The sequence below is a fragment of the Vulpes vulpes genome, chromosome 9, assembly GCF_048418805.1.
Source record: "Vulpes vulpes isolate BD-2025 chromosome 9, VulVul3, whole genome shotgun sequence".
NCBI classification, from domain to species: Eukaryota; Metazoa; Chordata; class Mammalia; order Carnivora; family Canidae; genus Vulpes; species Vulpes vulpes.
Window position 1 is genome coordinate 61259719 of NC_132788.1, and position 15531 is coordinate 61275249.

Consider the following 15531-nt stretch of genomic DNA (forward strand, 5'->3'; position numbering starts at 1 on the left):
TTATTGATAGGTATGTACTTATTGCCATTCTTATTAATTGTTCTCTGTTTTATAGATTCTTTGTTTCTTCCTTTAAAAAAAAAAAAGATTTTATTTATTTATTGATGAGAGACACAGGCAGAAGGAGAAGCAGGCTCCACGTGGGAAGCCTGTTGTGGGACTCAATCCTGGGACCCTGGGATCATGCCCTGAGCCAAAGGCAGGCATACAACTGCTGAGCCACCCAGGTGCCCCCTTTCTGTTCCTTTCTTGGTCTGCTTAGATTCCTTTCTCATCTTTTGTGTATCTACTGTAGGTTTTTGCTTTATGGTTACCATGAGGCTGATATTTATTTATAATCTATCTTTAACAGTCTATTTGAAGTTGGCAAGAACTTATGCATGAATGCATTTTTACTCTCCACCCACATTTTATGTTTCTGAGGTCAAATTTTGCATCTTTTTATCTTGCATATCCCTTAACTAATTATTATAGTCATAGTTATTTTTACTACTTTTGTCTTTTAATCTTCATATTAGCTTTATTTGTGATTAGGCCAGTACTTTTACTACATATTTACCTTACTGGTGAGTTTTCTACTTTCATATGTTTTCCTGTTATTAATAAGCACCTTTTCTTTTCAACTTAAAGAATACCCTTTATCATTTCCCTTTTTTTCCCCAAAGATTATTTGAAAAAGAACAGAGATAAAGCACAGATTAGGGGGGAAGGGCAGAGGGAGAGGGAGAAGCAGACTCTCCACTGAGCAGAGAGCCCAACGTAGGGCTTGATCCCAGGACCCTGAGATCATGACCTGAGCTAAAGGCAAATGCTTAACCAACTGAATGCCATCCAGACACCACCTGCTTTCACATTTCTTGTAAGGCAATCTTCTTTCACATTTCTTGTAAGGCAATCTTAGTGGTCATGAGTTCCATTCATTATTTGCTTGTTTGGAAAGCTCTCCTTCAATTCTGAATAACTTCCGTGGGTAGAGTACTCTTGGTTGGAAGTTTTTTTCTTTCATCACTTTGAGACATGTTTTTTATCTTGATTATAGTGGTCGTTTTACAGGGTATACCAATGCCAGAGCTCATTAGATTGTGCGGTTTATGAGCAATGAATGTCAATAATACCTCAAAGCTGCTCTTAAAATTTTATTTTGGAGTAGAAAGAAACAGACTGTTACTGCTATGCCAGAACTCAAAAACTATTGTTTCCATGAGCACTTTCTGAGGTATCTACTAGAGAATAAGCTTCAGACAACAAAAATGACTAGAAAGACATCAAATATAGTTAACTGTAGAGAACTAAGACTAAATGAGGGTTATAAGGCAGAGTATAGCTATATGCTCTGTTAAGGTATCAGGCAACTGTTTAAAAAGTGGGCATGGGGCTTTGGGTGGTTCACTTGGTTAAGGGTTGGACTCTTGATTTCAGCTTTTTTAGGTCATGATCTCAGGGTGGTGAGATCAAGCCCTGCATCAGGCTCTGTGCTCAGCAGAGTATGTTTGAAGTTCTCTCTCTCCCTCTCCCCCTCGCCCCACTTGCATGCTCTCTCTCAGTAAATAAATCTTTTTTTTTTTTTCTTTAAAGTGGTCACATGCAGAGCTGGAGATCTAGGATCTTTTAATGTTGGTAACCATACACTAAACACCCTGCTCCTTCCCAAAAAAAAAAAAAAAAAACACCTATGGCAGAGAATGGGGAGAACACTGCAAACATTTTTTTAAATGTTTTGACTTATTGTATTGGCAGTAACTGAGACTGTTGAGTTAGGAAATGAGATAAAATAATTATGTGGCAGTGAGCATCCCTAGCACCAGATTATAGTCTTGAAATATAGTTCCTCACTAAAAGAAACCCTAATTCTTGAGGAACTGGCTGATCTTAGGTCTGAGGCAGGAAATGTACGAGATAAGCCTGGGACATTTTGTGATACCTCTAACAGAAATGATCAAAGACATACTTTGATATAGTTAAGTCAGAGGAGCCAATTTGAACACGTACTGCAGTTAGGTGTCAGAAAAATGAGAATAATTGCAGTGAACTGAAACCCATCAAATATGCTTAAAACCATGAGTTTATAAAGAGAATCAGGGTGGCTCAGTCATCTCCCTCCATCTCAGGTCATGATCCCAGGGTCTTAGGATCCCAGAGCAGCAGGTCTCTGCTTGTGCTCTTGTTCATTTTCTCAAACAAAATATTTTTAAAAATAAAAAATAATAGAATCATTCATCCTTGAAGAATGTGTCAAACATTTATCCTACATTTCCTATCTGATCTGTACCCATGGGGAGCCAAATATTAATGAGGGAAATCTCCCCTGTCTAGATTATTCTATATAATAAATAACAAAGAAATGAATATTATATCACCATTTTGTAATGTCCAATGAATTAAGAGGCATAAATTGTTCATAGGTACTAATACCATAAAAAGACAACCTGATGTCATTTGTCTCCCAATGTAAGAATAATTTACTGCCTGTAGTGTTTTTTTTAATATTTTTTAAAGATTTTATGTATTTATTCATGAGAGAGGCAGAGACACAGGCAGAGGGAGAAGCAGGGTCCCCATAGGGAGCCTCATACGATCGATTGATCGAGGAACTCTGGGATCACACCCTGAGCCAAAGGCTGAGGCTCAACCGCTGAGCCACCCAGGCATCCTACTGCCTGCAGTCTTAACAAAGAAGTCAAACTTGAGTCTGACCCAGTCTGGGATCCAGCTGACAATTTTTAGGAATTCAGAAGTCTGAGTGTGAAATAGCAAATCAGCCTGAGAGTCTGTAAGTCAGATGACTGGTCTTTCTTTAACAAAGAAATGGTAAGGCAAAAAAAAGATTAGGGGGAATCTATAAATAAGGAGATGTAAAAAAAATTTAAAAAATAAAAAATTGGGGATCCCTGGGTGGCTCAGGGGTTTGGCGCCTGCTTTCAGCCCAGGTCGTGATCCTGGAGACGTGGCATCGAGTCCCGCTTCGGGCTCCCTGCATGGAGCCTGCTTCTCCCTCTGCCTGTGTCTCTGCCTCTTTCTCTCTCTGTGTCTCTCATGAATAAATAAATAAATAAAATCTTTAAAATAAAATTAAATTAAAAATTTTAAATGGTGAGACAGTATCTAGGGATGCATATTTGGGTGACAAAACTAAAGGGGAAAAAAAAGGAAGAAATCAGAAGTCAGGAAAATGTTGCCAAGGAAGAATGGCTATGACTCAGGTGGGACATAATGACAGGGCTTCCAGGGTAAATGGCAATTTGATATCTTGAACTGGTAGTGGTTACAAGAGTGCTTTAGAGTAGTACTTCATTAAACTTCGCATGTTTTTCTGAACCTGTGCTTTCTGTTCATATATTTTTTTAATGTTCTGTTTCTTAAAAAATTCCTGGGGAGTCCCTAACTCCTACTTTAAATGTATATTGCTGAAAAATACATGTACTGTTAGGACTCCTTGAAGGAGCATCATGGGGGCTAATCCTTAAAAAACAAAACAGTGGTCCTAATAATCCTGTCCTGAGAATTGGAGGGGGATACACTGCAGCTTTGAGTCTGCAGAAGCAGGGCTTTGCTGCAGGGCTAAAGGGCAGTCACCCCAACCCTTTCCTCACAGATTGGCTGCAATGCCGTCAGTTGGGCCCCTGCTGTTGTGCCTGGAAGCCTTATAGACCAGCCATCGGGACAGAAGCCCAACTACATCAAGAAGTTTGCTTCAGGCGGCTGTGACAACCTCATCAAACTGTGGAAGTAAGTGGGTGTGGTGGACTTACCTCAAGGGGACACTTCTTACCTTCTACCCTGCTACCTGCTGTGACTCAGCCACAGTCCTGAAGAAATGGGATCCCCTTCTTTTCCCCTCCTGCCTACAGAATACGGTTTTCAGTCTGTCAGAGGACATCCTTTAAAAACAACTTGGCCTTGCTCGAGTACTTTAATTCTTTACCTGATTCCCAATTCTTGGAGCCATTGGCTGTGGACAAACAGCATTTCATAGAATATTCTATAGCTGATGAACTGAGTAAAAATCTACAAGGTCAAGGAATGAAATAAAAAAGATGGAATAGCTTCTTGGCCCCTGCAGAGCCTATAGGGTGGGGGTACAATGGAGGTGTGGGAAACACACCTGGGCTGCTACCTGCTGCTGCATTTTCCCTTTCTGTCTCCTCTGTTAGGGAGGAGGAGGATGGCCAGTGGAAGGAGGAACAGAAACTAGAAGCGCACAGTGACTGGGTTCGAGATGTGGCCTGGGCCCCCTCCATTGGCTTACCCACCAGCACCATCGCCAGTTGCTCCCAGGTCAGCTCAGATCCATGAGAGCTTCCCGTGTTGTTTAATCTCTGAGTAAGTCCCATCAACCATTACAGTCCCCCTAAGGTAAAGTCTAAAAAGGTAAGGGCAAGGCAACAGGCACCTCTAGACTAGGGCAAGTAGGACAGTGCTAGGAGCCAGGTCATCTTGTGGAGAAGGCTTGATCAGAAGGCACAAGTGGCTTACCTCCACTGAGCTATGAGTTGGGCCAACTCCGGACCAGTTTCCCCTCAGCATTATGCAGCTGGGGAAGAGTGCTGCCTAGGTGCATTCTGAGAGTGTTCCCAAGCAGGGACCAGGATAGTTGGAAGTCCTAGGATCTTGGGCTCACCTAGATCAGTCTTCACAGACAGATCACAAAGGAAAAACCAAGGACAAGCCTTAAATTATATGCTTAACTCCACCATAGACCAATGTTAGCCAGGCTTCACTTGAGCCTGTTATGTTTGGTTCTAAATTTGAGGACTTTTTACACTTGTCCCTTCTCATTCTCTGAGCTTGGTTTATAGACAGCCATACCCATTGGGTTGAGAAAATTAGAGCCAAAGGCAAAACGAGATGATTTGGCAGACATGAGGAAAACCTAGAGAACATTTTAGAGTTAGCCATATAAAGTTCATACCTGAAACCAGTATGAGCACAAGAACCTGGGAGACGCAACCAATGTAAAATATGTTCCTGGGGTAAAGGGATAATGCTGGGCTGGAAATTGGCCATCACATCTGTGCACACCCAGGACGGTCTCGGCTGTGCATTTTGCTAAATCCCACCTCATTCCTGCAAAAGTCCAATATGGCTCTAAATAGAGAGGATATCCCCAGTTCAAGATCCTTGCCTTACCTTCCCTGATTCTAACCTGTCTTTTCCCAGGACGGTCGTGTGTTCATCTGGACTTGTGATGACACCTCAGGCAATACATGGTCACCCAAACTGTTGCACAAGTTCAATGATGTTGTGTGGCATGTGAGCTGGTCCATCACAGCCAATATCCTGGCTGTCTCGGGCGGAGACAATAAGGTACAGTCCATTTCCATGACATGGTGGTCAGGGCTTTGTTTGTCTTCACCCACTAAAAAGTGCAGTTGAATTCTCCATATAAGGTTAGGCTTGGAAGGAGCCTTAATGAAGACTGTTTTGAGCACATCTCTTAAATATATCATTAAATCTTACAATCCCCTGCCCTTCCCCCCTCCACCTGCTGTCCCGAGGTGGTTTTGCAAATATGAAAGAAGCTGACAGTGGTAGTTAGACTTGCAGAGGGGCCACAAAGCTATTAGGTGGAAGAGTTTGTAATCAGGCCCAAGTTAAATCCAAACCCATTGCCCTGGTAGTCCATCACCGTCACCATTTTACCACCTTGTCTTCATAATGACATTCAATTAGCACTGCTCAAAAGTTAATAGATTAAAAAAAAAATCCCATAAACAAAAGCATAAAGATTGAAGGTTTATGTCAGACACCAAAGAGGCATATTTCTAGAAATCTGTGTAATTCGTGGGTATTATTATTCACCCACTGTATACCTTTTCTGCACTATGAGCCGTACAAAGGAAGAGACATGGAGACAAAGTGGCCACTGGAAAACAGTAAAACAAAAAGTAGCTCAGAACATTATAGCAACAAAGCAAATGCACTTGAAAAATCCTGACCACTTCATTGAACCCTGCCGTATAAAGTTACAGATCCTCTGCCTAAGAGGAGAGGGGTCAGCTAGAGAGATGGCAGTGACTTGTTACCTCTTCCTTTCTGAAGGCAGCTTTTTAAATCATGACAAAATACATATAAAGTTCCCCCATCTTAGCCGTTTTTAAGTGTATAGTTCAGTAGTTTGGAGAACATTCACATTATTGTGCAGCATCACCACCATCCACCTCTAAACTGTTCGTCTTTCCCAGCTGAAACTCTGTCCTCACTGGACACTAACCCCCCACCCACCCCTATTCCTGGTAAGCACCATTCCTACTTCATGTCTCTGTGAATCTGCCCTAGGGACCTCCTGTAAGTGGAATCCTATAGTGTTCTCATCTTTGTTGTACCACGTGTCTGTTTCAAGACTGAATAATACTCTGTTCTACCACATTGTATTTATCCATACATATACATTGAGGGACCCTGGGGTGCTTCACCTTTGGCTCTTATCAGTAATGCTGTGCACATGGGTGTACAAGTAACACACCTTTGAGACCCTCTGCAGGCAGTTTTTATCCAGGCTGGGGATACCTTTCATGTGTAGTGATTCCAGAAAGATCTAGCAGGCCCTGTCTCAAAGCCATAGAATTTTAGAGCTGGAGTGACCCTCAAAGAAAACTAGCCCTCTTTATTTCTAGTAAGTGCCTGAGCCAGGACTAGACCCCAGATTTGGTGGTGCCCAGAACAGGCCAACAGACCCTGACTTGACTGAGGAGCAGCCCTACTGTAGTGTTTACAAGGCAGTAGGGAGTGCCTGGTTGTACTTTCCATGTTTGCTGTCTGCTGTCATTATTCTTTTGTGCTTCTTGATCTTTATCAGCCTATTTCCTACAAGGAGCTCACCTCTATTGTTTGCATAGTATTTATTCCTTCACTAAAGGACTTGGTAGATTTTCAGTCTAGAGCATTCCGTGCAGTGCATCTGTAGTCAACAATCTGTCTCTAAAGCAGAAATTTTTGGGCAGCCCCGGTGGCTCAGCGGTTTAGCGCCACCTTCAGCCAAGGGCCTGATCCTGGAGACCCGGGATTGAGTCCCATGTCAGGCTCACTGCATGGAGCCTGCTTCTCCCTCTGCCTGTGTCTCTACCTTTCTCTCTGTGTCTCTCATGAATAAATAAATCTTTTTTTAAAAAAATAAATAAGGCAGAAATTCTTAAAATCTTTTTTTAATCAAATACATGTACATAGCTTAAGTAGTTTTTATTAGGTTATGATTTATTAATGTAGTTTCCTAATTTTCATTCTCCAGGAGCAAACCTTTTTGATGCTTAGCATTTCTTCTGCTGTTTACTTCAGTGTAGAAATAACATACTTACTCATCTGTCATCTTCCTCTAGCGTACTTTTCAGACTTTAGTATTAAACTTGTTAAAACATAGATTGCCAAGCCCACCCCAGAGCTTCTGAATTTCAGCTGGGTGAGGACCCAAGAATTTGCGGTTTTCACAAGTTCTTGGTCCTGCAGATGTCTTGGTCTAGAGACCACGCTTTGAGAACCATTGTTCTCTTTCCCTGTATCCTCACAGAAGTTACAGCAACTTGGTTAAAACGACAACCCTGTTCACATTATTATTTATTACTACTATTACTGTTACTTTGTGTTACAGAATTATTTCCAACACTGTCCCCTCTCCACTGTTTTTATTTTTTAAGGTATTCTTTTTCCAGTTTTATTGAAATATATTAGACTTACATCATAAGTTGAAAGTGTATAGCATAATGGTTTGACCTACATATACTGTGAAATTATCACAGTAAGTTTAGTATCCATCATTTCATATAGGTACAATAAAAGAGAAAGCAAAAAAGTTTTTCCTTGTGATGAGAACTTCTCTCATCTCACAGTATTTAATCTCTCACAGTTTTCATATAGACCATATAGTGGTGTGAGCTATTGTCATCATTACATCCCTAGTACTTCCATGTCTTAGGACTGCAAGTGTGTACCTCTTGACCCTCCACCCCCAGCTCTGCTAACTACAAATCTGAACTCTTCTGTGATTGGTTTTGGATCTTTTCTGAGTGTTTTTGGTTTTGTTTTTAGACTCTACATATAAATGAGATATATAGTGTTGATCTTTCTCTTATTTCATTTAGCATAATGCCCTCAAAGTCCACGCATGTGGGCACCCTGGGTGACTCAGTGGTTTAGCGCCACCTTCAGCCCGGGGCGTGATCCTGGAGACCCGGGATCGAGTCCCACGTCGGGCTCCCTGCATGGAGCCTGCTTCTCCCTCTGCTTGTGTCTCTGCCTCTTTCTCTCTCTCTCTCTCTCTCTCCGTGTCTCTCATGAATGAATAAATAAAATCTTTAAAAAAAAAAAAAAAAAAGTCCATGCATGTGGTCTCAAATATTTCATTTTTTGTGCCTGAATAATATTCCATTGGATATGGAATATCCATAACTTCTTTATCCATTTATCTGTCGGTAGACATTTAGGTTATTTCCATGTCTTGGCTATTATAAGTAATGGTACTGTGAAATAGAGGTGCAGATATTTCCAAGGTAGGGTTTTCATTTTCTTCAGATAAATATCTAGAAGTTGAATTGGTGGATCATATAGTAATATTTTTAATTTTTTGTGGATCCTCCATACTGTTTTCCATAGCAGCTGTGCACAAGAGTTCCCTTTTCCCCACATCCTTGCCAGTGCTTATGTTTTTATCTCTTTGATGATGGCCATTCTAACATGTGTGAGGTTGAAATCTTTCTTACTGTGGTTTTGATTTGCATTTCCCCAGTGATAAGTTATGTTGAGCACCTTTTCATGTACCTGTTGGCCTTTATAGATTCTTTTTTGGAGAAATATTCTATTCAGATCTTTTGCCCATTTTTTAATTTGATTATTTGACTTTCTGATATTGATTTCTAGGAGTTCTTTGGATATTTTGGATATGAACTCTTTATTTGATGTATTATTTGCAAACATTTTTTCACAACTGTTGACTGTTTTGCTGTGCGGAAGCTTTTTAGTTTAATGCTCTTTGCGTTAAACTTTATATTTTGTTGCTTGTGCTTTAGGTGTCCCACCCAAAAAATCATTGCCAAGATCCATACCAAAGAGCTTGTTTCTTTGTATTTTCCTCTAGGACTTTCATGGTTTCAGGTCTTATATTTAGTTTTTGTGAGAAGTGTAAGATAAGGATCTGGTTTTATTCTTTTATATGAGAGTATCCAGTTTTATCCACCACCATTTATTAAAGAGACTGTCCTTTCTCCTTTGAGTATTCTTGGCTCCCTTGCCAAGTATTAGTTAACCATTTATGTTTGGGTTTATTTCGGAGCTTTCTGTTTATTTCTGATTCTGTTCCATTGATCTATTTGTCTGTTTTTATGCCAGTACCATACCGTTTTAGTTACTGTAGCTTTGTAGCTTAAAATCAAAAAGTATGATGCTTCTCACTTTGTTTTTCTCAGGATTGCTTTGGATATTTGGGGTCTTTTGGGGTTCCATATAAATTTTAGGACTCTCTACTTTTGTAAAAAAAAAAAAAAGGCCTTTTGAATCTTGATAGGAATTGCATTGAATCTATAGATGGCTTTTGTTACTACTGACCTTTTAACAATATGATTTCTTCTAATCTGTGAACAAGAAGCCTTTCCATTTATTTGTGCCTTCAGTTTCTTTTTATCCCTGACTTGTAGTTTGCAGAGTAGAGATCTTTCATCTCCTTGGCTAGGTTGATTTATAAGTATTTTGTTTTTGATGTTATTGCAAGGATCATTTTCTTTTTTAGATAATTTGTTCTTAGTGTATAGAAACACTACTGTTTTGTATGTTAATTTTGTACCCTCCAACTTTAATGAATTCATTGTTTAGATCTAAGTTTTGTTTTGTTTTGTTTTGTTTTGTTTTTTAGATCTAAGTTTTTTGATGAGATCTTTAGGATTTTCTGTATATAAAATCTGTCATCTATAAATAGAAACAGTTTTAGTTTTTCCTTACCAGTTCTGTTGCTTTTTTTTTTTTCTTGCCTGACTGCTCTGGCAAGGACTTCCCCTACTGTGTTGAAAAATACTGTTTTAGCTATGGGTTTATCACATATGGCCTTTAAGAGTTATTATAAACAGACGCTGAATTTTGTCAAATGCTTTTTCTGCATCTACTGAGTAGATAGGATTCTTCTTTTATTCTATTGTGAGGTATCACATTGATTGATGTACCTGTGTTGAATCATCCTTGCATTCCAAGTATGACTCCTGTTTGATCATGGGAAATGATCCTTTTAATATACTGCCAAATTCACTTTGCTTCTGTTTCATCAGGGTTATTTGTAATTTTCTTTTCTGGCTTTGGTATTGGAGTAATGTTAGCCTCATGAGTGTGTGGGTGTGTTTCTTCTTTTATAATTCTTTTTGGAATATTTTGAGGATTGATATAAAATTCCTAAATGGTTAAATTCACCAGTGAGGGCAGCGCAGGTAGCTCAGCGGTTTAGCGCCACCTTCAGCCCAGGGCCTGATCCTGGAGACCCAGGATCAAGTCCCACGTCGGGCTCCCTGCATGGAGCCTGCTTCTCCCTCTGCCTGTCTCTACCTCTCTCTCTGTCTCTCATGAATAAATAAATAAAATATTTACAAATAAATAAAAAAACCAGTGAAACCATCTATCTGGTCCTGGGCTTTTTTACACTAGGAGATTTTTGATTGATTCATTCTCCTTACTTATTTGGATTTCCTATTTCAGAAAAAATAGGAATTTTTATACTTTAATTTTTATAAAAGTAAAATTTTTTATTCAGATTTTCTGTTTCTTCCTGATTCAGTCCTTGGTAGTGTTCTAGATTTCTAAGAATCTGTCCATTATCTCTAGGGTGACCAGTTTGTTGGCACAGGTGTTTCATCATAGCGTCTTATTTTTCTTTGTATTTCTGTGATTATCAGTTGGAATGTCTCTTTTTTCATTTACAATTTTGTTTTGGATCCTCTTTTTTCTTTGGTTAGTTTAGCTAAATTTGTGTCAGTTTTATCTTGTCAAAGAACCAGCTCTTTTGGCTAATCTTTTTTTTGTTTTTTTAATACTTATTTATTCATGAGAGACAGAGACACAGGCAGAGGGAGAAGCAGGCTCCATGCAGGGAGCCCGATGTTAGACTCGATCCCAGGACTCCGGAATCACGCCCTGGGCGGAAGGCAGGCACTAAACCGCTGAGCCACCCACGGGTCGATCCCTGGCTAATCTTTTCTTTTGTTTTCCTATTCTGTATTTCATTTATTTCTGCTCTGATAGTTATTATTTCCTTGCTTCTGCTAGCTTTGGGTGAAGTTTGTTCTTTTTCTAATTCCTTAAGGCATAGAATTAGGTTATTTATGTGGGATGGGTCTTGCTTATTAATTTAGGCATTTATTCCTATAAACTTCTCCCCAAAAACTGCTTTTGCTGCATCCTATTAGTTTAGATATATTGTGTTTCTATTTTCATTTCAAAATAATTTCATTTCTTCTTTGATCCATTGGTGGTTCAAGAGAGTATTTAATTTGTGTGTGTTTGTGAATTTCTCTTTTCTCTTGTTACTGATTTCTAGTTTCATACCATTATAATTAGAGAAGATGCTTGGTTTGATTTCAGGTTTTTTTTTTTTTTAATTTGTTAAGACTTGTTTTGTGGCGTGACATATCTGTTTGGATGATCTGTCCATTGTTGCTCTTTATTTCTCTGTTTAGTTGTTAGTTTTTGATTTATATAGTTAGAATTGTTACATCCTCTTGATGTGTTAACCCCTTTGTCTCTTTTTATTATTTTTAAAGTCTGTGTGATATTAACTATAGCTACCTCTTCTTTCTTTGTGGTTACCATTTGCTTCAAATAGATTTTTCCTTTCCTTCTTAGTCTCTGTCTTAAAGGCTAAAGGGAATCTCTTGCATGAATCATATTGATGGATCTTAGTTTTTGTATTCATTCAGCCATTTGTTGTCTTGTTTGGAGAGTTTAATACATCTGAAGTAATTATTAGTAAGGCCTTACACAATTGCCATTTTGTTTATTGTTTTCTGAATGTTCTGTTGATCCATTGTTAATTGTTTCTTATCCTTTTTTGTGTGTTTTGATGTCTTAAAGTGTCAGTATGCTTTGACTTGTCATGTTCTTTTGTCTAATACTTCAGGTTTTCCCTTGTGGGCTGTAAGGCTTACATAAAGCATCTTAACTTCAATAGAATTTCTAATCTTTACACTTTTACTTCTCTCCCTTACATTTTAGGTTAGTGATGTTAAAATTTACATATTTTATAATGTATAGCTATTAACAGTAGGTACAGTTATTTTTTACTACATTTTTTAACTTTTAAAGGAATTGTAAGTGTATTACACACCACCATCACCATATTACAGAATCCAACTTTATGTATTTATCATTACCAATGAGTTTTATGCTGCCTTGTATAATGTTAATGAGCATCCTTTTACTTCTATTGAAAGAACTCCCTTTAGCTTTTCTCATAAGGCAAGTATAGTAGTGATGAGTTCCCTCAGTTTTTGTTGTAGAAAGTCCATCCCTTCTTCATTTTTGAAGGACACTTTTATTACTTGGTATTTTATTCTTGGTTAACAGGTTTTTTTGTTGTTGTTGTTGTTTGTTTGTTTTTAATATATCCCATTTTCTTCTGGCCTGAAAAGCTTCTGTTGAGAAATTTGCTCATAGTTTTATGGTGGTTCCCTTGTATGTAACTCTTTCTCTAGCTGCTTTTAAAATTCTTTGACTTTTCAGAGTTATAATGTATATGTCTTTGTAGCCCTGTTTGGATTCAACCTATTGAGGACTCCTGGATCTAGATGTCGGTTTCTCTCCCCAGGTTTGGGAAGTTTTCAGGCCTCATTGCTTGAAATATACTCTATGTCCCTTTCTCATCTTCTGGAATTCTCTTTAAGTGAATATTGCTTTTCATTCCATCCCATTGCAGTCTTTACTGTTTTTCTGTTTCCGTTCCTCGGGGTAATTTCCAGTGTCCTGTCCTCCACGTTGCTGATTTCTTTCTTCTGTGTGGTCAATCCTGCTTTTGAAACTCTGCTAAATTTTTCAGTTATTGTGTTTTTTAGCTCTAGGGTTTCTGGTGGGTTTGTTTTTAATGGTGTCTATTTTTGTTGAGCTTAATTTAGTTATACATGCTTATAATTCACTAAACTGAAGAGGATTATTCTGAATTCTTTGTCCTACAGTTCATAGATTTTCATTTCTTTAGTTAGAGCTTTATTAGTTTCCTTTAGTGATATATTACGTGGTTTTCTGTGATCCTCATGTTGGTATCCGTCTCCTCTTCCAGCCTTTGCAGGTTCACTGTGGCACTTTAATCAGTTTTTAAGTATTTGAGCTCTTAGGATAGGGGGTAGTCCCCTGACATGAAGAGCAAGTAGGACTGCTAGCTGTTAGTTCCCTGCCCAAGTGAGGCTAGAGGATCAGATTCTCTGGCTTGGCTTCCTACTCAACAATAGATGAGTCTAGGAAATCAGAAAAAGACAACAGGGATGTATGTGGCATTTATATGAAAGTAAAATGGACATTTCTGTCATTTGGCCTAGAGAAGGGACATACCTACTCAGGAGAAAAGTAGCTCGTATTATTCCTCATATTAGCTTTCAAAGAATTAGAGACTCCATTTCTAAAAGTCTTGGCCCATGCCTGGTATTCATAATAGTTGCTCAGTAAGTGTCGACAGCACCTCGAAATCCCAAATCTGCTTGTACTGTACAAAGGGTCCGAAAGCCTGCTGAACAAATCCCCTGGATTTTTTTTTTCTTCTCTGGCCTGATAGGGCAGCAGGACAGCACCCAGAGCTTACACAGCTTGTTTGGAGACCCAAACTAGGCAAGACTGTAGACTGAACATCTGGTTAGGTGAGGAGGCCACTGGTTGTACTCTGTAGATGGGAAGCCAGGTGCTGTGTGCTGTATTCTAGTGCCACTGTAAGCAGGGTTGTTCAGCTTCTTCCCACATGCATGTATCACTGCTTAGATACAAAATGTATTTCCCTGCCTTGGCACAGTGGGAGAAGCAACTGTAAGGCTACTAATACTTTTCTTGTGGTCTTAACTTCAAGCCAGTCTGTCCCCAAGTTTCCTGGTGAAATAAGGCCACTGGCTTTTGCTGTGAGGACCACCAGCTCTCCCCACCACCCCCGTCCCCCTCTCTGCTAGAATTGCAGGGTCATGCCACTTCCAGGTGGTAGAGTGAGCCCTTGCTGTCAGATGGTCTAGTGGGCCCACCTCTGCTACCTGGGCAGCCCAACTTGAGGGACCGCACAGATTTTCCTGAATAAGCTCTCTGGATACGAGGCCGTCCCCACTTAGTCACAATCACATTCCCAGTAGTTGAGCCCCACAAGTGTGCTTGCCATCCCCATGGGGCAGAATACAGAGTCTGGGCTCCTACAGATTGATGTCTTATAACACTGGATAACTGGATGTCCCCTCTGTGCTCTCTTCCTTCTGGGGGAGGAATCATAGGTTGGAGATATCCCACTTACTGTGGTACAGTATCTTGGTCTCTATGGTGGAGGGAGGTGCTTCAGCCTCGCTTTTGTCTTTTAGGATTCATTTACTGGTTTCTTGTTCATGAATAAGTTCTGTGAGAGGGGTGCTAAGTCAGGAACACCCTTTGTCATCATCTTGGTGGGGTCACTCTCCCTACACCTTCTTTCTTAATCTGTGTGGATTTTTGTAGACTCACAAGCTGTGAGTCATGGCCTTTGATGAAGCCCTGGGAAGGGGACAGCAGAGGGAGGGGTGCAGACCTGTTACAGGCTGTGTGTGTGCTGGCTTGCAGGTGACCCTGTGGAAGGAGTCCGTTGACGGACAGTGGGTGTGCATCAGTGATGTCAACAAGGGCCAGGGATCCGTGTCTGCTTCTGTCACAGAGGGCCAGCAGAACGAGCAGTGACAAGACAGGCAAGCCCAGCTCCTCACCTGCTGACTCCAGGACTGCCCTTTCCTAGACCAACTGACTAAATAGCTGGGAGGAACAGCTCCAACACGATTACTTTCCCAGGAGTAGTTACAAATGCAGCCAGATTGATCATCTGCCTTAACATGATTTGATATGGTTTGTAATTTACTGTCCTGCTGAAAGCATTCATGTTATGAGGAAAAAACTACAAATGATCTTCAGATCTATTATTTTAAAATATTTTTGGCCATTTTTATGTACCTTTTGGGTTCAGGCATTATTTGGGGGGGTTTTGTTTCCAAAATAGTTAAATAAATTCATATTGCTTATAATTCTTCCTGCATTACCCTAACCCTTCCCTAAAACACTTATTTTTATTCTTGTTGCAATGTCAGTATACTAGAACAAGGTTCACCAAGACCCAGGTTCCTGTAGCACCCTCCCACCCCCATGCACACAAAGGTGGTCTGTCTTTGTAACATCCTCTTGATTCCAGTTATACTGAAGGCACCATATAGAGTGACGTGAAAGGAACACCAGATGTGGACTTCAGTGACGGGGACTGTATCGTCTGAGCACACATCCTCTTCTGGAGAATGGGAATAAAAGTCTGCCTTACAGAGAAGACGCAGATGAACTAATGCATGTGGGTGACCCAGAAGATGCCATGCCAGTGCA

The 15531-nt window shown here is 39.9% G+C and overlaps 1 protein-coding gene across 2 annotated transcripts in view; it reads left to right on the top strand.

Annotated features, from left to right (window-relative positions):
• SEC13 (SEC13 homolog, nuclear pore and COPII coat complex component) overlaps positions 1-15185 on the top strand; it is a 32802-nt gene extending 17617 nt beyond the window's left edge. For both annotated transcript variants that reach the window (XM_026016864.2, XM_072720347.1), the window contains exons 6-9: positions 3593-3726; positions 4152-4275; positions 5158-5304; positions 14734-15185. In XM_026016864.2, coding sequence (XP_025872649.1) covers positions 3593-3726; positions 4152-4275; positions 5158-5304; positions 14734-14847 — 519 coding nt within the window. In that variant the 3' untranslated portion in view covers positions 14848-15185. The remainder of the gene's footprint in view (positions 1-3592; positions 3727-4151; positions 4276-5157; positions 5305-14733) is intronic.
• The last annotated feature ends 346 nt before the right edge of the window (positions 15186-15531 follow it).